At 40.1% G+C, this 26,875-nt stretch overlaps 1 protein-coding gene across 5 annotated transcripts; it reads left to right on the top strand.

Annotated features, from left to right (window-relative positions):
* The first annotated feature begins 1,595 nt into the window (after positions 1–1,595).
* RAB9A (RAB9A, member RAS oncogene family) lies at positions 1,596–26,189 on the top strand. 5 transcript variants are annotated; one of them, XM_083362712.1, is made up of 3 exons: positions 1,765–1,878; positions 6,461–6,534; positions 25,008–26,189. In XM_083362712.1, the coding sequence occupies exon 3, from the start codon at positions 25,042–25,044 to the stop codon at positions 25,645–25,647; it is 606 nt and encodes a 201-aa protein (XP_083218838.1). In that variant the 5' UTR covers positions 1,765–1,878; positions 6,461–6,534; positions 25,008–25,041; the 3' UTR covers positions 25,648–26,189. The 5 variants fall into 5 exon arrangements, with proteins under 5 accessions (XP_083218837.1, XP_083218838.1, XP_083218839.1 ...); XM_083362713.1 differs by lacking the exon at positions 1,765–1,878 and adding an exon at positions 2,153–2,252; XM_083362711.1 differs by lacking the exon at positions 6,461–6,534 and having other exon boundaries at positions 1,596–1,878.
* The last annotated feature ends 686 nt before the right edge of the window (positions 26,190–26,875 follow it).

Below are 26,875 nucleotides of genomic sequence, written 5' to 3'. Positions count from 1 at the left end.
TACCTAAAGCATGAAACGTTTGCTTTTATATAACTAATTTCCCAATATAAAGCACCTACAAAGCTGCTTGCACATAAACAAAGATGATTACAAAGTATCACTACTAATATCAATATTACTAACATCAACCTTAAGCATAATAAAATCCCTTCAATCCTTTCTGCTATGATGTATGTTAAGCAATGTATGAAATAATAGATATGAGAAAATAACTCAGCACTAAATATCTTACCATATAGAAAGTTGAAATTCACTTTGTGGAGTTGGGGAACTCTGTATCAGTGAAGTAGTACTACACTGAAATATATGAATCTCTTGCATTGCAATATAATTTATACATTGTGGAAAGGAATAATTTGCTTAATCATGACTTGCTAAATAAACCACAGTTGGTTGCATTTATACAACTTATCAAGCCAAACAAAAAAATCATATTGTAGCTCAGCACATGTGAATCCAGCCAAATGTTAGCCCTAAGACAGGGGTCGGCAACCTGAAACAGTGAAAGAGCCACTCAGAACCGGTTCCCTGATGTGGCCACCCAACTCTATTTTGATCAAAATAAAAGTTGTTTGCTTACTGAAACCTCGGCTCAGGAGTTAAATTCCTGAATAATGCTGGGGCAATTGTGAGGCTAAGTATAAACCTTACAGGATGTTTTGCTATGATGTATAAGTGAATATTCTAAGAGTTAAGAATAATGATGCTACTTTGTGTGCTTCAAAAATGAGACAATCCTAGTCCTGATTCTTTTTCACAATTAGCTCATGTTTTCACATTCTGACAGGTTATCTTGGCTTTGGAAATCTGCAAATTCAGTTTTGAGCTGTGAACCTCTGTGAGCTTCTGTATCCTGCAAATTTTAGGCAGTTTAGTGTGCATTACATGAAGCAAAGTGAAAATGACTTTTTTAAAAAAAAACTATTATTCCGTAAGCATCGTGCCTCTCTCTTTTAAATGTGGATGACTAGGTGAGAATTTTATTGATAACCATTATAAAGTTTTGGTGCAACATTCAGCACAGATCGTGTGTTAGATCAAACCTTTGTGCTCTGCCTTCTTCAGTGCAAAGGATAGAGAACAGGGCTACTCCACATATAGTTGAAATTTGCCTAGTGATTTCACACTACAAGTTGTAATGGAAAGGTGGTATTTTTCCCAAGGCAGATTTGCAATAAGGCCTCATTTCACTAAATATTGTCTTATAAATCCATATTTGTATTAGCAGTGATAGCAACTATATACCTTACCTCCTACAGGCTTTTAAAATTACAGTTAAATGAATTTATTTATTAAGCATTAGTATCTCCTCGCAAAAACAATTATGAGTTCAACATTTTTTAAACTTTAGTTGCATAATTAGGGCTGCCAGTGATTACTCTGGGTCTATTTCATCAATTATATTGATGGGCTGGTTCTTAACAAGCAGCATAATTCAAAGGCATGAAATGTCAGAATCCAAGAAAATAAACATTTTATAAAGTAGACCTGCAGCAAATAGAAGAGTTGGAGGAAGATCAATTAACTCTTGTTTTTCCGCGAACATTTTCAAGCAGGAACAGTATTAACGTCAGTTTTCCAGGGGCCCAGCAAGCTGAGCGGACATACGTAAAGAAGCGGGACGGGGCAGTCTCCAATTAGAACAGCGAGTCTAGGGGAGACGAGGCCCCGTAGCCTAGCAACAGCCTCCCTTCCGCTCTGTTGGGCTGAGAATTGGGGAGGCGAGGCTGTCCTCGTCTGATGTCACGTGCAGGCCAGATTCCGCCCTCATAGCGCAATCCCGGCCATGTTATTTCCCTCTCGAGCTCCCTTCCTTCTTCTGTTGCGGTGGCCGCAAGTGGCTCCGGGCCAGTTATCGGCTCTCCGCTTTCTTGACAGGTGAGCGCGCCCCATCTCTGGCCTTTACCATGGATGGGCTCAAGAAAGAACCCAGTTCTTCTCGGGTGCGGTTCCTGGCGCTGAGGACTCGGGGCGTCGGTTTGCGCTTTTCATGGCTTACAGTAGATGAGGAGGAGGCATTAGCGATGCCTTGCCTCCCATCGGTTCTTTTGGGAAGGTTTTATGGGAGTCCGGTCAAGGGTGGCTCTTGATCGCTCCTTGATGAAAGAGGAAGGTCCTAAAGACAACGTTGCTTGTGGGACACTCGAAAAAGGCCCGCCTCGATGATTGGGGGCTGCAGTCTCTTGCAAATGGTCTCTTGCTGTAGCGCTCCCTAGCGTGAAACCTGAGGAAACGAAGCCTTCGTGGTGCAGGTAGTAAATGCCTTATCCCACACAAGTAGGGCCACTTTGGGTTTTTTTTTTAACCTACAGTGAGAAAGTTATCCTAAGATGCTCCTCTGTTCTTTCCACTGGCATGATTAAAAGTCCTGTGATCAGAAGGAGACGGCGGTTATGTTGGGAAATCGCTTCCCTTCTGTACTTCTCGGTGCATGACCAAGTTATCCCTCGGGCAAATAAGCCAAACTGATTAAAATCACTGGACTGTCAAAGAACGGTTCAACAACTTATGTATGTCCTCTTTGTTGCATTTTTCATGTGGAAAATCCCTGCCCTCCCCAAAGAGATAATCAAGCTACTTAGTTTGCTGCTCTGCCTGTTTTTGTTTTGATTAAATTGAGTTTTAAAAAGTATTTTTTTCCCTTTCTATCTGTGCAGTTAAGTGTAAAAAGTGGCCTAAGTGACAAGCTGTGTCTAGGTGGGTAAGAGAGCAAAATAACTTTTTTTAACAGATTATGAAAACAACCAGATTTGTAATTCTTTTTCTTCTTTAGCAAGATGAAAAATTGTAGGCTGTATTTACGCATGACACAATATTTTAAAAGATCGGTATCTAAAAGCAATTTTTAATTGAGAACTAAAAGAATAAAGAACTACCCTGACTTTTGTTTTCAACAAAACCAAACCCATGATTACTGTAATTAAAGATGCAGTAGGTTTTTTCCCCCCCAAGCCCATAGACTATATTATAGATCCACTCAAAAGTATGTGCTTTTACTCTGTAAATCTTGCATTTTATAGTTCTCAATTGTATGTAATGAATATAGGAATTTGTTATGCTATATTATACCCAACTACTTCAGTTGCTTTTCATAGTATTCATCAGAATATTTGCTTTGAATTCTAAATATTCTAAATTCTAAATATTCTAAGTTCAATTTCAAACACTAAATAAAAGTGGTTTAAAACTCTGTTTGAATTCTTTTGCACTTCATAATGTGCTCATTATTAAATTTCATATATACTATGACTTATGTTTTGACATATAGTTATTGTTTTGTTGTATTGTTTCAGTGAATTATTTTCAGAAGTTCCATATTTATTAGTGGCACAACTAAGAAGCTGGGTTTATTCCTTTAAGGAGATATATGGTCAACAGCCCCTGGCAAATTGTTCCAGTGGATATGTAAGGCTTTGCCTCAACTAGATCTCCCAAGAAAGCAGAACTCTTGAAATACGCATTGTCTCAAAAGGAACTTTTATTGAGAGTTAGTGATAGCAATAGAGCAAAGCAAGGTCTGAAGAATTTGCACGTGAAAGGTTACATTATAATGCCCATTCATGACTCCTCCCCCCATGATCCCAACTGTCCAGTTGAAACCCAGCCAATCCATAGGTGTTAGGTTGTGTTTTTTTTAATAGCAATTTTTTTTTGGACAAGGTGTTAACGATCTGAGAATCCTTCTTGTCTTACATCATTTTTGTGTTTTATATACATATATACACTTTATGTACATATCATTTATATACAGTTATAGAATATTCAATTTTATCAACCACCTTATTCTAGTAATATGTGAAATCAGCATCCTGTGTGTTTCTGTTGTGACCTTCCTTTCTGTTCCCACCATGAGTAAAACTTATTTCAAATTTTGTAGTAATCTGACTGGTCTTTATTTTTAGTTTCCAAAGTTAACTTGTCCATTTCTGTGCATGCCCAAATTTTATTTATCACTTCACTCTCGTCCGGTATTTCACTGTTTTTCCATTTCTGGGTGAACGTCATTCTCGCTGCTGTGATGATGTGTATCATTATATATAACTCTTCTTTGATATGCTTCTCTGTTGTTATGCCTAGTAGGAAAAATTCTGGCCTATAATCTACACTCCGTCCTCATATTTCTTCTAAACATATCCAAATCCTTTGCCAATACTTTTTCGTCTTATTACAGGACCACCAAACATAAAAATAAGTACCTAATTCTTTGGAACACTTCCAACAGCTAGGGGATGTTGTCTTGTACATTTTGGCTAATCGTGCTGGGGGGAAATGCCACTGGTAAAACATTTTATATAAATTTTCTTTATAAGCTGATGCCAGCGTTATCTTTTTATTTCTATCCCAGAGAGTTTGCCAAATATCAAAATCTATGCCATATTCCAAATTTTTAGCCCATATCAGCATTGGTTCTTTAACTTGTTCCTCAAACATTTTGTACCCCAATAGTAAACTATACAATTTCCTTATTTGTTTCTCATCTGGCCCCAATAAAATTTTATCCAATGCAGTTTCTTGAATATTTATCCCCCACTCTTTCTTATCTTTCCCACCATTCCAATTTTATCCCTTGTTGTTCTAAGTTCCTGTCTAGATTTCAATTCTCCCATTTCATTTGTAATATCCTTGTATGTAGTACTGTTTTCCAAATGAAACAAATTTGGTTAGACTATCGCTTCAAGGGTGGACAACCAGACTGGTACTTTAATATAATTTTGTTTTTTAATTTTATTCCAAATTTTAAGTAGCACTTGTCTAATCCGATGGTTTTGAAAATGTTGATATAGCCCTTGCTTCTCATTCTATAGGAATGCATGCCAGCCTAATTGCAGATCATGGCCTTCTAGAGTTAATAATCTTTTATTCTTTAAAATTATTTATTCTCTAATCCAGGTTAACGCCGCTGAATGCTAATATGTTTCCCAGTCTGGTAGTCCAAAACCCCCATTTTCTTTAACATCCTGCAGACGTTTCATTTTAATCCTTGGTTTTTTCTCTTGCCATATAAAATTTAATGTCAATTTGTTCAGGTTCCCAAAATTTTTTTGATCAAGTTGTATAGGAATATTTTGGAAGAGGAATAGGATTTTAGGTAATACATTCATTTTTATGACAGCAATTCTCCCTAACAATGAAAGGCTCAAGTTTCCCCATCTTTCCAGGTCTTCTTTTATTTGTTTCACTATTTTGTCATAATTGTCTTCTTTGATTGAAGTGCATCTGGCCCTAATAGTAATTCCTAGATATTTTATCTTCTTAACTATTTGTATATCCATAATCCTAGCCACGTTTTGTTTCTGTTTATTCGTCATATTTTTAACAATCATTTTAGTTTTACCCTTGTTTATTTTCAGCCCAGCGGCTTCTCCATATTTATCTAATTCTTCCAACAGTTTCGGTCCCGATTGTTGTGGATCCTCCATAATAAAGATGAAATCGTCTGCAAATGATTGAAGTTAAAAATTTCTTTTTTAATTTCTAATCCTTTTATATGTGGTTCGTTTCTAATTATCCTCGTTAGGACCTCTAGCGTCAGTATAAATAGTGATGGGGATAAAGGACATCCTTGTCGTGTTCCTTTTTGTATTTGAAATTTCCTGGTTGTTTCCCCCATTTATTATTATTTTAGCTTCCTGATTAGTATGTATTGCCTTTATTATATTTATGAATTTTTCACCCATATCCATATACCTAAGTTGTTGATATATAAATGGCCACTTAACATTATCAAAGGCCTTCTGGGCATTTAGAAATAATAACGCCATTTGTTTATTTATTTATTTATTTTATTACATTTATATACTGCCCTTTCCCGGAGGACTCAGGGCGGTTTACAGGGTAATTAAAAACCAAAAATACAAAAGTTAAAAAACCAAGTTTAAAAAAAATTAAATTTATCCCTGTATAAATAAAACCCCAATTAAAATAAATTAATCCTCAGCCTGGGCCGGAGAGCTCAAAGAGCCAGGTCTTCAGGCCCCGGCGGAATGAACGGAGGTCGGGGGCAGTCCTCAGCTCCACTGGCAGCTGGTTCCAAAGGGCAGGCGCCCCCACTGAGAAGGCCCTATCCCTGGGTGTTACCCGCCGGCAATCTCTTACCGGTGGCACCCTGAGAAGACCCTCCCTGTGGGAGCGCACTGGACGAAGGGAACTTGATGCCGGCAGCAGGTGTTCCCTCAGATATCCCGGACCCAAGCCATGTAGGGCTTTATAGGTCATCACCAGCACCTTGTTGTCCACTATGTATTTCGTAATATTCTAGGGTGTCCAATATTATCCTAGTGTTGTGCTTAGTTTGTCTTTTGGCTAGAAATCCATTCTGGTCCACATGTATAAAATTATTTAAAAACCTTTTTAATCGCTCAACTATTATTGTTGTAAATATCTTATAGTCAGAATTGAGTAAAGATATTGGTCTATAGTTTTGAATTGATATATGGTCTGTGTTATCTTTTTGAATCAGGACAATATTCGCCTCTGACCATGACCTTGGGGTTTTTGCTTCATCCAGGACCACGTTAAACACATCCAATAAAGGTTATCCTAAAATGTTTTGTTGTTCCTTATAAATTTCTATCGGGAGGCCTGAATGCTTTGTTATTTTTTTGTTTGTTAATGGCCATTATCACCTCTGACATCCTAATTTCTTCATTCAACATATTTTTTATTTCCTCTGTAACTTTTGGTAGTGTTGCTTTTTTGAAACATTCCTCTGCTTTCTCCTCATTTTCCTGGCTATCTTCCTTATATAATTTCTCATAAAAGTCCTGGGCTATAATTTTTTTCTCCTTGATAGTGTATTCTCCCTTTGTCATCTCGTAATTTACTAATCCAACTTTTCTCCTTTTGATTTTTCAATTTGTGTGCAAGCCATCAACCAGGTTTGTTTGCATTTTTAAATAAGTTCTGTTTTATACGTCTTATCTGTTGTGCTAATTTTTCTTTTTCTAAGATGTCAAGTTTATGTTTAATTAAGTCCATTTGTTGTTTTACATTCTTTTTTGTGATTCATGTTGGAGTATTGTTTCTAATCTTTTGTATTCCCCTTCTAACATTTTCTGTTGTTTTTTCTCCTTATTCTTTTTCGCCATATATGCTATAGCTACTCCTCTCATAATTGCCTTAGCTGTGTCCGAATGATTTTGGACAGAGTTGTCTTCAGCTTTATTTTCTTTAAAAAAGAAGTCCAATTCTCTTTCCGTCTTTAATCTGAAGTCATCTTCTTTTAATATTGATCTTTGTATAGTCCATCTAGATGTTTTTTTGGGACCCTTTCCAGCTAAATTTCACAGGGTTGTGGTCTGCCTAGGTGCTTGTCTCTATATACACGTCTTCGACTTCAGAGTTAATTTCCCTTAACATCCACACCATGTTAATCCTAGACCACGAGCTATGTCGATTAGAATAATATGTATACTGTCTAGCCTCACAATTCCTTTCTCTCCATATGTCCTGGATGTTTAGATTTTTGGCCAATGTGAAAAAGGATCTTGGTAGTGTTCTTCTTTTCCTTTTCCTGGTCTTATTACCCTTGTAGTCCAAATTATTATCAATAATAGCATTGAAGTCTCCTAGCACACAGATCTCATCGTAGTCTATATCACATATCTTATGTAACGTTTTAAAAAACTGTTCTTGGTTTCTATTCGGGGCATATATTTCTACTATCACTACTTTCCTATGGTTTATTTCTACTTCAACTATCAATATTCTGCCTTCTCTATCTTTATAAATTTGTTTAGCTACTGATTTCTCATTCATATAATACCACCTCCCTCTTTTTTTGTTGATCTAATGATACAAATATATTTCCTAATTTTGGTTGATCTAACAGGTATATCTGTTGTTCTTTTATATGAACTTCCTGAATTGCAATTATATCTAATTTTTGACGAATAAATTTATTAAAGATTTTCCGTCTTTTCATTGGCGATTTTAAACCATTAATATTCAGTGACAAAATCCTGCATTCTTCTCCCTTTATTTTACTTATATCTGGGTCTTGTGCTTCTCATTGTGAGGATCTCTCTTGTTTCTTTAATTTAATTTTAATTTAACTTATTAATATTTCTATACCGCCCTTCTCCCTGAGGACTCAGAGCGGTGTACAGGGCAAGAATAAAACACAGAAATGTACAAAAATTAAAAGATAATTAAATGCATGCCCGATTAAAATACAATTAATACATAGTAAAAACCCCAATAAAAATGATAAAAAACCCCACCAATCCCCCTCATGCCAGGCCGGCTTGCTCGAACAAGTATGTTTTCAGATCGCGGCGAAAGGAGCGCAGATCGGGCGCCGTCCGGAGCTCAACCGGTAACTGGTTCCATAGCTCCGGGGCGCCCACAGAGAAGGATCTCCCCCTGGGGGCCACGAGACGGCATTCTCTGACCGGTGGCACCCTGAGGAGGCCCTCTCTGTGGGAACGCACAGGGCGCAGGGAGCTTGATGCCGGCAGCAGATGTTCCCTGAGGTACTCCGGCCCCATGCCATGGAGGGCTTTGAACACCATTACTAGCACCTTGAATCTCACCCGGAAGACAACTGGCAACCAATGCAGCTCACGGAGCAGAGGTGTCACATGGGAGTATCGGGAGACTCCCAACACAACTCTCGCGGCTGCATTCTGTACCAGCTGGAGCCTCCGGGTGGTCCTCAAGGGAAGCCCCATGTAGAGAGCGTTGCAGTAGTCTAGACGAGAGGTCACGAGCGCGTGAGTGACCGTGCATAAATCATCCCGGCTTAGATAGGGCCGCAACTGGCGCACCAGGCGAACCTGGGCGAAAGCCCCCCTAGTCACGGCCACCATGTGATCTTCCAAGGTAAGCCACGAATCTAGGAGGACTCCCAAGTTGCGAGCCCTATCTACGGGGGGTAATAATTCACCCCCCATAGAAAGAGATGGAATATCCGAATGGACCCGGGATGAAGGTATGCAAAGCCACTCGGTCTTGTCGGGGTTGAGTCGAAGTCTGTTCCTCCCCATCCAGACCCGAACCGCCTCCAGGCAACGGGACATCACGTTGAGGGCATCACTGGGGTGGTTTGGGGTAGAAAGAAAAAGCTGGGTATCATCAGCATACTGATGATACCCAACTCCAAAGCCACGAATGATCTCACCCAGCGGTTTCATATAGATGTTGAACAGGAGAGGCGAGAGGACCGACCCCTGAGGAACTCCACAAACGAGAGACCTCGCGGTCGACCTCTGCCCTGTCAACACCGACTGCGAGCGTCCCTGGAGATAGGAGGAGAACCACTGAAAAACTGTGCCTCCCACTCCCAATCCCCTGAGACGCCGCAGCAGGATACCATGGTCGATGGTATCGAAAGCCGCTGAGAGGTCTAATAGGACTAGAACAGAGGAATGACCCCTGTCTCGAGCCCTCCAGAGATCATTCACCAGCGCGACCAATGCCGTCTCCGTTCTGTGCCCGGGCCTGAAACCCGATTGGTACGGGTCTAGATAATCCGCTTCATCCAGGACCAAAGGGAGCTGATGCGCCACCACACTCTCAACAACCTTCGCAAGAAAGCGAAGGTTGGAGACCGGACGAAAGTTGTTCAATACATCTGGGTCCAAGGCAGGCTTCTTGAGGGGTCTCACCACCGCCTCTTTCAAGACGGCAGGGAAGCTACCCTCACTCAAAGAAGCTGATATAACTGCCTGGAACCAGCTGCGTGTCCTCTCCCGGGCTGCATAAACCAGCCAGGAAGGGCACGGGTCCAATAAACATGTGGTGGAGCTCAGTCTCCCCATAATCCTGTCCACTTCCTCCGGAGTCACAGAATCAAACTCCTCCCAAATGATATCGACAAGACCACCCGCGTCCTGATCGCCAGACTCTGCCCAGTCGGAGTCCAAACCGGTCCGAATCCGAGTGATTTTGTCCGACAGATAATTGTTAAACTCCTCAGCACGACCCTGCAAGGGTTCCTCCCTCACCTCCTGATTAAGGAGGGAGCGAGTCACCCTAAACAGAGCGGCCGGGCGATTATCTGCGGACGCGATAAGGGTAGCGAAGTGATTGGACCTCGCCACCCTTATCGCAGCGAGATAAGACCTAATATGGGTTCTTAGTCGCAATCGGTCGGATTCGGATCAGCTGGACCTCCAACTGCTCTCTAGGCCCCGTCTCCGGCGCTTCATCTCCCGGAGCTCCGCGGAGAACCATGGAGCTCGACGGGATCTGCATCGGGTCAGGGGCCGCAAGGGTACAACTCGGTCAAGAGCCTCAGTGGCTGCCCTTTCCCAAGCTTCCACTAAGGCATTTGCCGAGCTGTGAGTGGGGGAGGCAGGTGGGGACCCCAGCGCTGCCTGGAATCTTGCGGAATCCATTAAGCGTCTGGGGCGGTACCATCTAACTGGTTCCACACACCCACGGCGGGGGGTGGCAAAACGGAAGACCAGCCGCAGGAGATGATGATCGGTCCATGACAGGGGCATAATAATTGGAGAGCCCCCACCAAGATCATCTAACCACCGACCAGATAAGAAAACTAGGTCAAGGGTGTGGCCTCCCTCATGAGTCGGTCCTGAAATTACTTGCGTCAGGTCATGGCCGTCATGGAAGCCATGAACTCCCGAGCCAACTCAGATGATCCTCCCAGAGATGGTAGATTGAAGTCCCCCAAAACTACTGTATAAGTTTCGGGAACTCAACCACCAACCCAGAGAGGACATCGAGAAGCTCAGGCAGGGCTGCTGCTGCGTGACTAGGCGAAAGGTACACCAGCAGCAAGCCCAACTGCGCACCAGGGCCGCATCTCAAGAAGAGAGACTCACACCCGACTATCTGCGGAACGGTGGCCTCCCGCGGAGCTAAGGTCTCCCTCATAACAACAGCCACTCCCCCACCCCTACCCTGAGCCCGAGGCCGGTGTAGCACCCGGAAACCTGGTGGGCAGAGATCAGCCAGAGGAATACCGCCCTCTGGGCCCAACCAAGTCTCCGTGATGCAAGCCAGGTCTGCCTGCTCACCCTCGACCAAGTCACGGACGAGAGGAGCCTTATTAACGACAGACCTGGCATTCAGGTACACCAGCCGGAGCTCAGGAGGCTGCACATCCTCACTCCCGGGACCTCGAGGTAGAACAAGAGGGTCGGAGTGCCTCACCGCTTGCAAGTAGCGGAGAGGCCTTCCCTGAGATCGATACGGCCCTCTGTTCCGACACCTGCTGCCATTCCCTAACGTCGTGGGAATAGGGATTCACACGACTTGCCCTGGAGCCCCGGGGGCGACCGACCCCCGCTCCTCCCCTCCGCGATCAATCCCGGCCCTGGCCTGAACAGTGGTTGCTGGACTGCCCCCCATATCCGAACAACCAAAAGAAATTCCCACCCCCTCCCTAACCTCCTAAAAAATTTAACCAAAAAACTAACCAGGGGCCTCCTATTTGGCTTATATCGGAGGTCCCTACCCATGCCCAGCCATCTTTCAGGGTCCCAACACTCGGGCCCTTCATCAAGAGGAGATGTAAACAATAAGGCGGGTCGCTCCCAGGATGGGGGGGCGCCCCTGAGAGCGTATAAGGTCGTGCTAGAATAAGTCAGACGCATGATCTTAAGTTATTTCACGAATATAGCAAGCAGTCAGTCTATATATTTATATTTATGTGTGTCTTTTTATTTATATTTATATATCACCTTTATCTTCCTGTCCCATCAAAGTCACTTTCCTTTTAATTATAAATTTCCAACTCCGAATTTGTAGCTCCTTTTATATCTTTTTCTTCAGCCAATGGCCAGTAATTGTCTCACTATCAAAACTGCAGTCCTAAAGTTGCTGTGTCACTTTCTCCATCTTGGATCCGTTATACTCCTGTGGCTTATAAATCAAAACTTCAAAGTCTGTCCAAACTATTCATTTTCCTTTTACTTATAGTCCACACTCGTTTTCTCAAAAGTTCAGTCTCCAAGACTCAAAAACTTATTTTTTCCCATTACCTTTCTATCAGTTCGCTTGATCTCACGGCTAGTTTACAATCTTCTAACTTTCTGGCTCCTTCTTGTCGCTCTCGCTTGTTGCCTTATCTCTCGTCGCTTCTCTCGCCACTCGCTTCCTCTCGGTAAGGCTCCCACTTCTAGCCAGCATCTCTTTCAAAAACGCTTCCTTTCACTTTTTAAATGTAAAAATCTTGGAATTACTTTTCATCAGCTCTGTTCCACCATTGTTCCACTAAGTCGATGCTAGTGCCATCCCTCTGTCAGATCTTCATGTCGGCCATTACTGGCCTCCTTCTTCCCCTGTCCGCTTGGGTTGGGTTTTTCTCCGAATCCCCAATACAGGCCGCCGCTCATGTAGGTTCTCCGGGACGCCTGCAACTTCGGCTGTCCCTCCAGGACCTCCTATGGCTCCGAGGAGCCCCCACAGACAGTGGGTGAGAGGTTGTGAGATATAGAGAAGCCCATTCACACAGCCGCCCACTCTGACAGCTGGCTCCACCCGCCACCAACTCCACGTGTTAGGTTGTTTTGAGAACCGAATGATTTAGCGCCCATCGCAAGATCTCTCTTTGTGTCCCAGTGGTCCCAGGCTCTGTGGTCTGGAGATAAGGCAGATGTTTTCAGGCCACATTCCTTTCTCTTGAAGGGGAGACATTTCAAAGATGACAGAGCAGAGCCAAGCAAATACATTCCCCAGGCAAGCAGCCCCCCTCCCACCAGAATGGCAGACTCCGGAGAGGAATACATAGGCAAAGCAATAACATGCAGACAAATACATCAGAGGGATTATAGGATTTATCATAGTTCAACTTTATCATAGTTTACACAATAATTTCAAAATTCTAACAAAATAGTTGTACAGAATTGTTTCTTAATAGGAACATTTGCCACAAGTTAGTGATCAGTGGCATCTACTATCTAGATTACTGGAAAATTGCAGTTTTAAATAGCATCAAGCATATATGTGGTGAGTTTCTGTATAATTATTTCTATAGATTTATTTGAATAAGACTGAGTTTTGTTTCAAGACTTACAAATATGTGTATTAGCTAGACTTATACTAAGTGGGGATAATATTGTTAAAAAAGTAAAACTGCCTAATTGAATTAAACAGTTGAGCATTTAATTGATGCTTCTGAAAGTAATGTGGAATATACAAATTAAAAATATTAGCATTATTCATTATTTCAATAGATATGATGATTAAATGTAGGATAAAACAAACTACTAGCAACATGGTACCCTTACATTTGAATAGCCAATGGCAAGAGATTGTGGAAATTGTAATATACTACATCTGAAAGTATCTACTTTATCCTCCCGGTCTAATTTTTATAAATATGTTAATACTTCCTGTAACCATGGTGATACAGTTGCGAAGATATTGTATTAACATTGGGAGATCCAGATGGGGTTTCACCCACGAACCATGAAATTTCATTGGGTGATTGAGCCAATCTCCCTGTCATAGTCCTACCTACAAACTAGAGCACAACCTACTTCTTAGTAAGCTAGAAAAAAGTGGGATAGATAGCATCACCATCAGATGGATTTGTAATTGCCTGACAAACCGTACTCAACGAGTAGTCCTTAATAGTATTATGTCTACATGGAGAGAAGTAAGCAGTGGGGTACTACAGCGCTCAGTCCTAGGCCCAATACTCTTCAGCATCTTCATAAATGACTTAGATGAGGGAAGAGAAGGGGAACTTACCAAATTTGTAGATGATACTAAGCTTGACAGACTTGAACACTGGGCCCTATCTAACAAAATGAAATTCAATGTAGAGAAAAGTAAAGTCTTACACTTAAGCAAGAAAAACCAAAAATACATATATAGATTGGGTGAAACCAGGTTTAATAGCAGTAACTGTGAGAGAATCTTGGAGTCTTAGTGGACAATCAATTAAATATGAGCCAACAGTGCAGTGGCAGCCAAAACCAATGCAATCCTAAGTTGCATTAACAGGGATTCAATCAAGATCATGTGAGGTACTAATACCGGTGTATAAAGCCTTAGTAAAACCACACCTAGAATACTGCATCCAGTTTTGGTCGCCACACTAAAAAAGATGTTGAGACTCTAGAGAAGAGCAACAAAGATGATTAGGGGATTGGAGGCTAAAACATATGAAGAATGGTTACAGAAACTGAGCATGGCTAGTCTAGTGAAGAGAAGGACCAGGGGAGACATGATAGCAGTGTTCCAATATTTGAAGGGCTGTCACAGAGAGGAGGGGGTCAACCTATTTTCCAAAGCAGCTGAAGGCCAGACAGGGAATGACAGATGGAAACTGATCAAGGGATGATTCGACCTAGAAATAAGGAGAAATTTTCTGACAGTGAGAACAATCAGCCAATGGAACAGCTTGTTTTCAGAAGTTGTGGGACCTTCATAACTAAAAGCTTTCAAGAAGAGACTGGTTTGCCATCTGTCAGAAATGCTGTAGGGTCTCCTGCTTGGACTGCAGATTAATAATAATAATAATAATAATAATAATAATAATAATAATAATAATAATAATAATAATAATAATAATAATAATAATAATAATAATAATAATAATAATAATAATAATAATAATAATAATAATAATAATAAAAAACTTGGAAGGGACCTTGGAGGTCATCTAGTCCAACCCCCTGTTCAGGCAGGAAACCCTATACCATTTCAGACAAATGACTGTCCAGTCTCTTCTTAAAAACTTCCAGTGTTGGAGCATTCACCGCTTCTGGAGGCAGGTTGTTCCACAGGTTAATTGTTCTAACTGTCAGGAAGTTTTTCCTTAGTTCTAGGTTGCTTCTCCTTGATTAGTTTCCATTCGTTGCTTCTTGTCCTGCCTTCAGGTGCTTTGAAGAATAGCTTGACTCCCTGATCTTTGTGGCAGCCCCTAAGATATTGGAACACTGCTGTCATGTCCCCCCTCATCCTTCTCTTCATTAAACTAGACATACCCAATTCCAGCAACTGTTCCTTATATGTTTTAGCCTCCAGTCGCCTAATCATCTTGTTGCTCTTCTCTGTACTCTTTCTAGTCTCAACATCTTTTTTACAATGTGGTGACCAAAACTGGATGCAGTATTCCAAGTGTGGCTTTACCAAGGCATTGTAAAGTGGTCTTAAAACTTCATGTGATCTTGATTCTATCCCTCTGTTAATGCAGCCTAGCACTGTGTTGGCTTTTTTGGCAACTGCAGCACACTGCTGGCTCATAAGTTATTGTCCACTAGGACTCGGAGATCCCTCTCACAGTTACTACTATTGAGCAATGTACCACCTATACTGTACCTGTACATTTGGTTTTTCTTGCCTAAATGTAGAACCTTACTTTTTTCACCATTGAATTCATGACCTTTAAGGTCCCTTCCAACTCTGTTGTTCTGTTCTGTTCTGTTCTATTCTATTCTATTCTTTTTTTTGTAATTTTTTTATTTTTTTCCATACAATTCAATAGTACTTATTCAACGTGTTGTCTGAGGTTATCATTCACTAATACAAATTTAATTCCTAGTCCTTTGTTCTTTTCTCTAGCCATTGGTAAAACAAGTCTCAAGTCTGATAGTATTCTGTTTCTTCTTTTTCTCTCAACCACATAGTTAATCTGTACATTTCCTCACATTCTAGTCGTTTTTTAGTTATTAATTCCTCTGATGGTATTTCTTCATTTTTACAAAATTGTGTAAATATGAATTCTTTTTGCTGTTATCACATGTAAAATCAAATATATACTTTGTTTATCAATCTTTTCTGGCATTATACCTAATAAAAAAAGTTCAGGTTTAAAATGTATATGTTTTCCCAACATTTTTTCTAGCCAAGTATGTATTTTTTCCAGTACCTCTTTGCTTTAACACATGTCCACCATACATGATAATAAATAGCTGACTTATGTTTACATTTCCAACATCTATCTCACATATTTTTAAACATTTTTGCCAATCAAGGTGGCAAGTGCCATCTATAAAACATTTTATATAAATTTTCTTTATAAGAAGCTGCCATTGTCAGTTTATAATTTCTTTCCCACAGGTTTTGCCATTTTTCTAATTCTGTGTTGAATCCAAAGTTCTTTGCTCATATTATCATTGTTTCTTTAACTTGTTCATCTTCCATTTTCAAATTCAATAAAAATGTATAGATTTTCTTAATTAGTTTCTCATCAGAGGTTAATATTGTCTGATCAAACAAGGTTTGCTCTTTATAAAAAACATACAATTTAACATCTTTATCATATCTTAACTTGCATTAATAAGTATGTCCACCATGATAGATCTACACCCTGACTTCCCCCCCCTCTCTTTTTTTTATTAGAAAATTTTATTAAATGTTCATTAAAAACAAAATGGACATGATTCAACTTCCCTGGCTACAACACTATTAGTATTACTTTATGTTACAAAAAGAAAAAGCAAAAACTTAAAATACATTATATGACAGGACAGAGTATAACAAACTGTACATATAACATCTGTAAATTTTTTGGTAAACTGTCTTTCAGTCGTCAGCATTATATTTACATACCGTATTTTTCGGACCATAAGATGCACTTTTTTCCCCCCAAAGTGGGGAAAACGAGGGTGCGTCTTATGGTCCGAAGGTGATCCGTATGGCCAGCCCCAACCTCTGCAAGTGGAGCGCGAATCGGCACGTGCTGAGAAACGCCGATCTCACTCTCCTGCAAACTCCCTCGCTCGGTTTCAGCTTCCCTTGCTACAAGAGAAAGCAGGCTGAAACCGAAAGAGGCAGATTGCCAGGAATGCGAATCAGCTGATCTCGCGCTGCTGCAATCTGCTTCGTTTCAGCCTGCTTTCTCTTGTAGCAAGGGAAGCTGAAACCGAGTGAGGGAGTTTGCAGGAGCGCGAGATCGGCCGATTCGCATTTCTGGCAATCTCCCTCACTCCGTTTCACACACGGACCATTTCCTATTGCACAAAGACCAGCAAGGTGAGTGGCTCAGATTTTCAGTGGGAAAATGAGTGAAAGCAAACAGAGGGCCAGCTGCATTTCTGAGAAGAGATCTCGTTTAACATCTGGTAAACAATCTGGAACTGCAATTCAGAGAGAAGGAAGTCTGCACATCACAAGGAGCCACAAGTTTGTTTTATTTTTATTTTTTTTAATTCCATTTATATCCCGCCCTTCTCCAAAGACTCAGGGCGGCTTACAAGCTTAGCAGTAGCCTTCATTCTATGTATATGCCTGCTTATTAGGGCTTTCACACACACCCCAAGCGGCATTATTACAAAGTCAGCTTGATTGCCCCCAACAATCTGGGTCCTCATTTTACCTACCTCGGAAGGATGGAAGGCTGAGTCAACCTTGAGCCTGGTGGGATACGAACCTGCAGTAATTGCATGCAGCTGGTGTTACTTAAGGAGGCATTAGCCAACTGCTCCACCAAGGCAAAACAAGCAAAACAAATGAGCCTCAGTAAGTTGGGCCTGACTGGTAAAAAGTTCCCAAACTGTCCCTAATCTAGTTAGCTAAGTTTCATGTTCTTTTCTCTGCTGGGAAGAGTATGGAAGGAAGCCGTCAACCAAGTGAGCTTTAAAAAGGGATCCATGGTTTTGTTTTGTTTCTTTAATTCCAGACAAAGTGAAAATTCTCAGGTTACATCTGCAATGGTGACAAACCACAAGCCATGCTTGCTTATAAACGTGTTAGCGGCCCAGCCATAGTTTTTGTCTCTACAAGACCCCTGCTGCAATCCTCTCTCGTAATTTCTCTGGGATGCAAAATAAAGAGTTGCTGGTACCCCATCTTGCGGGATTAGTGAAGGATAATTCAAACAATAACCCATGTAAAGTATTTCGAGTAACGCTCAGCATTGCCTGAAGTCCAATCCATTTAATGGCGACTGGAAGGAAGGAAGGAAGGAAGGGACAATGGGAGAGGGAGGGAGAGAAAGAGAGAGAGAGAGAAAGAAAGAGGGAGAGAGAGAGAGAAGGAGAAAGAATTTTTTTTCTTGTTTTCCTGCTCTAAAAACTGGGTGCATCTTATGGTCCGGTGTGTCTTATGGTCCGAAAAATATGGTATCTTTCAGTTGTGTCCTGATATAGGTGCTAATAAGAAGTCCTTACTTTATCAACTAATCAAACAATAGTCATCTTAGCGATCCTCCTTATCTCTAACTAATCATACAAATTTTGCCAAATTTCATAATACTTAATCTCTAGGGTTAACCTGTCCATTTTGGCGCAGGATAAAATTGTATCTATTATTTCTTCTTCAGTGGGGGTTTTCTTTCTTTCCCATTTTTGGGGATATGCCAATCTTGCTGCAATTAAAATATGCAATAATAAGTAGAAAGATGCTTTGCTGAGTTTATCATTAATAATCCCTAATAAGGTTTTTGGTTTTAGATCAATTTTTGTAGTAATATTTCTTCCAACCAATTTTTTATCCGCTGCCACAGATTTTGCACTTTTGAACATTCTCACCACATGTGATAGTCCCTGGAAGCCTTCTGCATTTCCAGCATGTTGGTGAGATTTTTTTTATCTATTTTTGCTAACCTTGTAAGGGGAAGGTGCCATCTATAAAACATCTTGTACAGATTCTCTTTATAGGAGGTAGCTAGTGTTAACCTCCTGTTTCTATCCCATAGTGATTGCCAATTATCTAGGTCAATACTGTAACCAAAAATTTTACTCCAGGTTAACATTGTTTCTTTTATCTGTTCTAATAAATCTTGTTATAATAGGTATTGATATATCTTTTTTATCATTTGGTCTTCTGTTCCTAGGAGGATTTTATGTAATTGTGTATGCTCTAATTTTATCCCTGGTTCTTTTTTGTCTTTTCTATATCGTGACTGTATTTATAAGTATGCCCACCATTCCAACTCTATACCATCTTCTAATAGTCTTTTTCGTGTTTTCAGGTCTCCATTTTCATCTAAGAGATCCTTATATGTGATTACTCTTCCTAAATATATGAATTTGAGGTGCATGAATATCTCTAATATGGATAGCCAATGGGATTTCTATATAATTAATTTTTTAATTAATTCACATGTCTAATAGCGCCCATCTAATATGATTCTGGAAGTACTGATGAGCCTTATATTTTCCATCCCCCTTTTAGCATGCCACCCAATTTGCATCTTCATGACCTTCTAATGCTAGTAGTCTTCTGTTCCTTAAGTGTATCCAATCCTTTATCCATACCGCTATTGCTGCTTGATAATATTTTTCCCAATTTAGGAGGCTGAGCCCTCTTTCATTTGCATCCTGTAATAATTGTAATGTAATTTTCGGTTTTCTACCTTGCCAGATAAATTTGGATGTAATTCTGTTTAAATTTTCAAAAAAATCCTTACCTAATTTAATTGGTACACATTGGAATAAAAAGAGTAATTTGGGAAGTATAGTCATCTTGATTGTCACTATTCTCCCCATAAAGGAGAGCTGCAAGTTTTTCCACCTGTCTAGGTCTGCTGTAATTTGGTCTATTAATTTGTCATAATTTTCTCTTTTGAGTGTAATACATCTTGCCGACAGATGGATCCCCAAGTACCTTACTCTTGTAGATGTCTGGATATTAATTTTTTCTACTAGCTCAGTTTCTTGCAAATTGGACATATTTTTAACTGACATTTTAGTTTTTTTTCTTTATTGATCTTCAATCCCGCAACATCTCCATAATTTTCCAGCACCTGTAATAATCTTGTTCCAGATTCTAAGGGGTCTTCCAGAATGAAAATTAAATCGTCTGCATAAGCCTGTAATTTAAATGTCTCTTTTCTGATTTCTAATCCTTTAATCAGGTTATCTTTTCAGATTAGTTTTGTGAGTGCTTCTAAAGAAACAATAAATAATAGAGGAGATAGTGGGCAGCCTTGTCTCATGCCTTTTTGTATTTGAATGCTATTTGTTAATTCCCCGTTTATTATTACTTTTGCTTCTTGTTTGGAATAGATTGCTTTAAACATATTTATAAATTTCCCCCCAAATTCCATCTGTTTTAGTTGAGTCAACATAAAATTCCATTTGACATTATCAAATGCTTTCTGAGCATCGACAAAAATCAATGCCATTTGTTTTTTGCTGTGTAATTCATAATATTCTAAGATATCTAGTATGATCCTGACATTATGTCTAATTTGTCTTTTAGGCAACAAGCCGTTTTGGTCAGTATGGATAAATTCAGCTAAATATTTTTTTAATCTTTCTGCCATTATAGTCATGAAAATCTTGTAATCCGTGTTCAGTAAAGAAATGGGCCTATAGTTTTTAATGCAAGTCAAATCAGAGTTTTCTTTAGGAATTAGTGAGATGATTGCTTCTTTCCATGAGTTTGGAGTTTTTGCTGTATTTAGTACCTCATTAAATATGTCCAATAGGGTTGGGACCAAAAGTTCTTGGACGGTAATCCATCAGGGCCGGGTGTTTTATTACTTTTTTGTTTTTTAATAGCTTCTATAATTTCCTGGGCTGTTATATCTTTATTTAATATATTTTGAAATTCTTCCGGAACCTTCGGTAAGTCTGCTTTCATAAGATATTGTGATATTCTTTCCTCAGTAAACTTTTCATCCTCTTTATAAATGGAATATAAAGAGGTATCTGTCAACAGATTTTTTTAAAAAAAAAACACCTTTATTCTTTGGAATAGTTCATTAATCAGAAAATATTTTATTGCTTTGTCAATAAAAATGCAAAGTTGAAAGAAACAAAATCAGTTAGCCAAATAATTGATGCCTGAGGAACATTGTTACTATTTAAGCATGAAATGCATGTTACCAGAAAGCAGTTACATAGATAGGTGAGTAATGTACCAATGTTTGTTTAACTTACTGAAGACACGAAGCATTAAGTTTTTTGTTCATTTATTCAAGTGTCATTTCGTGGCTGTACAGTACTGTATTATTTAAAAAAATGATTTGTCATGTTTTCTGCATGTAGATATTTTAAAGGAAAATATATTCATTGAACAGTAACATAGATTTATTCTATTCAGGGTTTCATTTGAAATAGAATTGTTATGCGTTCCTGGCCACTTTCCTTCATGACCAGATACAAGCTCGCCTGACCAATAACCAGCCAAGACACAGTGAAGGCCTTTTGTTTTGTTTATTGCAGACATGTCAAACACAAGGCCCGGGGGCCGGATCTGGCCCGCAAAGTGGTTTCATGTGGCCCGCAAAGCCATCCTGGAAACAGTGAGGGAATGGCCCCCGCTGCCTTGGCCCCGGCCAGCCTGGAGCCAATGTACAATTTCGTGGTGGTCATCTATGCTGAAATACATTCAGTCTTAGATCCACAAGGCCATCTAGAAACAGTGAGTGACCGGCCCATGCCGCGTCAGCACTGCCCCCTGGGCGCAAGCTGGGGAGATATCACCCTTTGTGAGGAATGAAGAAATGCACCATCGCCTGGAAGTGGCCATCATATGACCCTGCCTACTTTGGGCAAGCTAGGGCCTGGGCAACATTGTGCTTCTCTTCAGATTCGTGCCACCCGGCTCAGCCTCACGGCACTGTCAGAAAAGTGCCCCACTGCCTGCCAAAACCAGGCAGGCTGGGGGCTGGGCAGCATTGTGCAGGTAACATTGACACTCATGCTGCTCATGGCATCCCCTCCTCCAGAGCCCACCAAGCCAGATGTGTGAAGTAGGCGAGGGCCATGTGCTGGCCACTTCCAGGCAATGGTGCATTTCTTCGTTCCTCACGAAGGATGATACTTCCCCAGCTGTGTTTCTTGCTTGTTTTTCTCCCTCCCTCATCTCAAATATTTTCCTACCACTCTGTTCTTGGAAGAAAGGGAGGAAGGAAGGAGAGGAAGGGTCTGAGGGAAGTCCTGCCTTAGTTCTGCCCTGCTGCCCTTTCACCATCCCCTTGCCCCCTCCTCCTGGCCTATCCTGGGGGGTCTCCCATCCTATTGCTAAGGAAGCTTTGGATACAAAGCCAGGTCTCCTCACATGGACAGGGAGTGGGCCTCCCTCTTGACTTTGCCCTCGTACCCATCATGAGCAACCTGGCTAAGGAGAACAAGCACAGCAGCCTTGAGGACGAGGTAAGTGCAGCTGGGCGCCCCCTTGGGGAAGTGTGGCTGGGCTTAGTGCTGCGGGTGCTTGATGGCTGGGCTGGGCATTTGACCTCCACACCACCGTCCAACCCCCCCTCAAGGCCTGAGAGGAACAGTGAGGCTCCTCCAGTGGACCATGCCTTGGCACTTGCCCTGGTCCCATCTTCTTCTGCCAGAGACCCTCAGATCAGTCCCACTCCTGCCCTTGATGCGAATGATGTAGAGCTGACCACTCCCACCCAGTAGGCCACGCCCACCCTGGCCACACCCACCCAGCCCACCAAGGGCAACTGCAATGCTAATGTGGCCCTCAATGAAATTGAGTTTGACACCCCTGGTTTATTGCAATAAGCGGAGAGAGAAGCTATCAAAACTTGGTTCTCTCCAAAGTTTCAACCCAAAATATTCCCATTTTTATAGATCCCTGGCCCCGGCCGCACATCCCTCCTCTTTCCCCATTGGCTGAGGTACTATGAGGTTACACTGTTTCCGACCACCTCCTACATATTTCCTGCTACATGCTAAATCATACATCCCATGTACATTAAAATTAAGAGATAATTTATGCAAGGTGTGTCAGTTAATATTAATCAACTAATTGCACATGCGCAGTTGCTTGAGTTCTAGCTTTTTTACGACCTTTTAGAAAAAATGGGTTCTTTCATTTTTTTGCTAGTTATCTTCTCTTACAGACGTCTTGATAGCTTGTCTTCTTCCTTTCCCACTCTTAAGACCTAGCTAATTTTTGCTTACCTGTTTCACTTACATCCTTTCTTTGTGCTCTCCTTTCCTGGTTCTCATCTTCTCCATTCACCTAGTAAATTTCCACTGGAGCATATTCAGTTTTAAATTTTTCTTTCAATGTTAAAATTTTTGAAGACCTTTCATTTATTTCTATCAGCATCACTGCATTTCATTTGAAATAAAAACAATGTAGAGGCTGTTATTTTCTGTATGAACACAATATTATGTATGATGAACTGCAGAGGAAATAAGTAATATCACTTACTGATTGTAAATTGTAACAATTGCTGAGCAATGTGGTTGTAAAGTGAAACATGACCACACCTGACTTAGGGCATTAATTATGGCTGTGGTCATTAAGTGCAAGGTCCCATGACCATGACTTATGACTTACTGTTGACCTTGCTTGTTGGAAGCCAGCTGTGAAGGTTGCTAATGTTGATTATGTGACTCTGGATTGTCATAAGTGCATGCCAGTAGTCAAATGCCTGAATAGTGATCACATGACCATGGGATGCTGCAGTGGCTGTAGGTGTGAAGAGTATTGTAAATCTCCTTTTTCAGGTTTCAGTTCAAACAGTTACTTGATAAGCAAGGATTGCCTGTAGTGCTATATAATGATTGCTGACCATAATTCTGCAGATTGATAAGCAATTTCTCTTTTAAATGAAATAAATGGATATCATTAAGGCAGTGTAAGCACAATGAATTATACAAGCACTATACATTAATAAAATTTTGTCACATTTAAGGAAATTGAATTATACTGGTTTGAGAAAGGTTGACTATATATAAAATAAATTTCCTGAGTACTTAATAAAGGAGTTATCAAATGGGGCGTTATGTCCTATAAGTTGTAGAATATTTATATTTTATAATTTGTATTTATATTTGTATATCAATTTTTCATACGTTTTAAGGCTCACAGCACCTAGTCAGTTTCAGTTGTTTGGCCTTATAAATAAATGGATAACTATAACAAATATATTTATATTTAATGTGTCTTACTATTTGGCAAATTAAAGTGTTTACCCTGATTACCTAAGTCATTGTTCTCTAACCTTTCCAGCGTGGAGGGGGGATGGTTTTGTGTGAGGGGCAGCCGTACACATGTGTACAGCTTCATTTATGTGAGCAGCGGGCATAAGTGAGGCTCTGAATGCTGGTACTTGGGGCTATAACCGCTGCCACCCACTGCTCACGTGAGTGGGGCTGTGAGCGCCAGTGCTTGCACGAGGGGCTGTGAGCGCCAGCGCCTGCTGCCCGCATGAGTGGTCCTGGATATGTGCTCACAAGCCTGGTTGTGAATAGGCTACTGCCATTGTTTGGGGAACCCCTGACCTAGGCGATTCTTATTAATATAAAACCTGAAATTGAGGATAATTCTTATTATCTGGGTTTTACTGAAAATGTTTTTTAAACATGATAATCAGATTGTAGGAGTATACTATCAAAGGAGGAGGTGGGGATTAAAGTGCTTTGTTTTGACTCGTACCTTTACATTTGGCATTAATTTGAAAAGTGTGTAAGAAATGTATTTTTCCCTTTTGTTTTTACATACAGTTCCCCCAAATTCTCTCTTAGACTCTTGTTGTTCTTTGCATTGTTCTTGTCATATCACAGGGAAGTTGGAATTTTGCATCCCACCCCCCATTTTGTCCAGTCTGCAGCATTGACAGGCGATACACCTACAGCTCGCATGTCTTCAGAATTAGACTGTGGGGAATATAATATCTAAATTGCCATATTGCAATAATTAAATATTTAACAATTGAGGAGGGTGACTTGGAATCAAAAGTAGAATGTAATCATATTAATGAAAATGCTATTAAAAGGATTTTTTTAAAAAAAACTTCAAGTCAAGTTTGATTTCTGGCGATAGTTTTCTGGAATGTTCTTCATTTCCATCCTAGTCCTCATCAGACTTGGCTCTTTCAAGATCAGCCAAGGTTGGCCAGGTGTTGCCACTCAAGCTTATTTTGTGACATTATAGTGTCCTCTCCATTAGAGTTGTAATTGTTGAGTTTCTAAATCATGTCTGACTCTTGGGGACTCCTGTGGACCATAGCACACCAGACTCCAGTTCTCCACTGTCTCCTGCAGTTTTCATTCACGTTCATTGTGTCGATAACACTAACCATCTCATTCTCTGCTGTCCCCTTTTCCTTTTTGCCTTCAATCTTTCCCAACATCAAAAAATATTGAGTCACTAGCATATAGAGTTAATATTTCATGTTGATTTATGTTGAAATGTTTGCAACATATGAGTTTTGTTTTATTTTGCAGATCTGGAGATCATAAAGGATCTATTCTTGAAACAATGGCAACGAAATCATCACTCCTTAAAGTAATCCTTTTAGGAGATGGAGGAGTTGGAAAGAGTTCAATTATGAACAGATATGTTACTAACAAATTTGATACCCAGTTATTCCATACAATAGGTGTAGAATTCTTAAACAAAGATCTGGAAGTAGATGGACACTTTGTCACAATGCAGATATGGGACACTGCAGGCCAGGAGCGGTTTAGGAGCTTGAGGACACCCTTCTACAGAGGTTCTGATTGTTGTCTTCTCACTTTCAGTGTAGATGATTCTCAAAGCTTCCAAAATCTGAGCAACTGGAAAAAAGAATTCATTTACTATGCAGATGTGAAAGAGCCTGAAACATTTCCTTTTGTGATACTGGGTAATAAAATTGATATAACTGACAGGCAAGTATCTACAGAAGAAGCCCAGGTCTGGTGCAGAAACAATGGAAACCATCCTTACTTTGAAATGAGTGCAAAAGATGCCACTAATGTTGCAGCAGCTTTTGAGGAAGCAGTTCGAAGGGTCCTTGCTACTGATGATAGATCAGATCACTTGATTCAAACAGATATGATAAATCTTCACCGAAAGCCCATGTCTAGTTCATCATGCTGTTGACTGTTTAGCTTTATCTCTTGGTTCAATATCATTCTTAACTGGGAATAATAATAAAACATATGATTCATTGATGACACTCTAATATATTAAACTGTAATATTTTACTGCTTTATGTGCTAGCCAGAGGATTCTCTTCAATGTCCTATTGCTAAATAAATGATATCTGACATTTGGGGAAGGTATTAACTCGAGAATTCATTTAATTTAAATGTTGTTTGAATAATAAATTATATACTAAAACTTGAAAGTTCTAGAAGCACTATTTGGGGACTCAGATGAGGAATAGAAATTTTATATCTACATGTATATTTTGAGGTCACTAATCTATGTTTTGCTTCACTAAAACCTTTTTCATAAAGCAATATTAGTAGATAGTAAATTTTTATTCACAATTGCATCTTTAATTTTTTTAAAAAATCTGATTTAATATAAACATTTTAAGGGCTTTTGCTATTTGCCTAGTGTCACTGAGCTGCCTGTAGATTTTAAGTTAGATAATAAATATGCATATATGGAGCCTGTGTGTGTTTGTCTTTATCTGCTCTTCTTGCCCAACACTGGGCAGTAGATAATACATTACTTGGTTTGTTTTAAAAAATGAGATTGCAATCTCTCTTAAATCTTGGCATAAGTTGTCAGGTTTTTAAGCTACATTAGCTTGACTCAGTTTTGATTGAAATTCTGTGAATGAAATCCCAAACAGGTTTGTTAAGTTTGTGAGAACAGTTACAGATAGTTGACTGACAATTGAGCCCAAAATTTCTGTTTCTAAGCAAGGCAGTTAAATGAGTTTAGGCCCATTTTACAACCTTTCTTGCCACAGTTCTTAAGTGAATCATTGCAGTTGCTAAATTAGTAACATGATTGTTAATTGAATCGGACTTCCCCATTGACTTTGTTTGTCAGGTCGCAAAAGGTGACCACATGATCCCTGAAGATTGCAACTATCATTTGCCAGGTGTCCAAATTTTGAATAGAATAGAAATAGAAGCTGGCAGGGACCTTGGAGGTCTTCTTGTCCAGCCCCTGCTCAAGCAGGAGAACCTATATCATCTCACACATGTGAATGTCTAGTCTCTTCTTGAAAATCCAGTGATGGAACGCCCACGATTTCTGGGGGTAAGCTGTTCCACTGGTTGATTGTCCTCACTGTCAGGAAGTTTCTCCTTAATTCCAGGTTGCTTAAAAAAAACTTAAAAAGCTTGTGATATAAATTTGGATGTAAAAA

Source organism: Vipera ursinii (genome assembly GCF_947247035.1).
Source record: "Vipera ursinii genome assembly, chromosome: 4".
Lineage (NCBI taxonomy): Eukaryota > Metazoa > Chordata > Lepidosauria > Squamata > Viperidae > Vipera > Vipera ursinii.
Note: the sequence above shows the minus strand (reverse complement) of the source record. Positions and strands in the feature narration are given on the sequence as shown.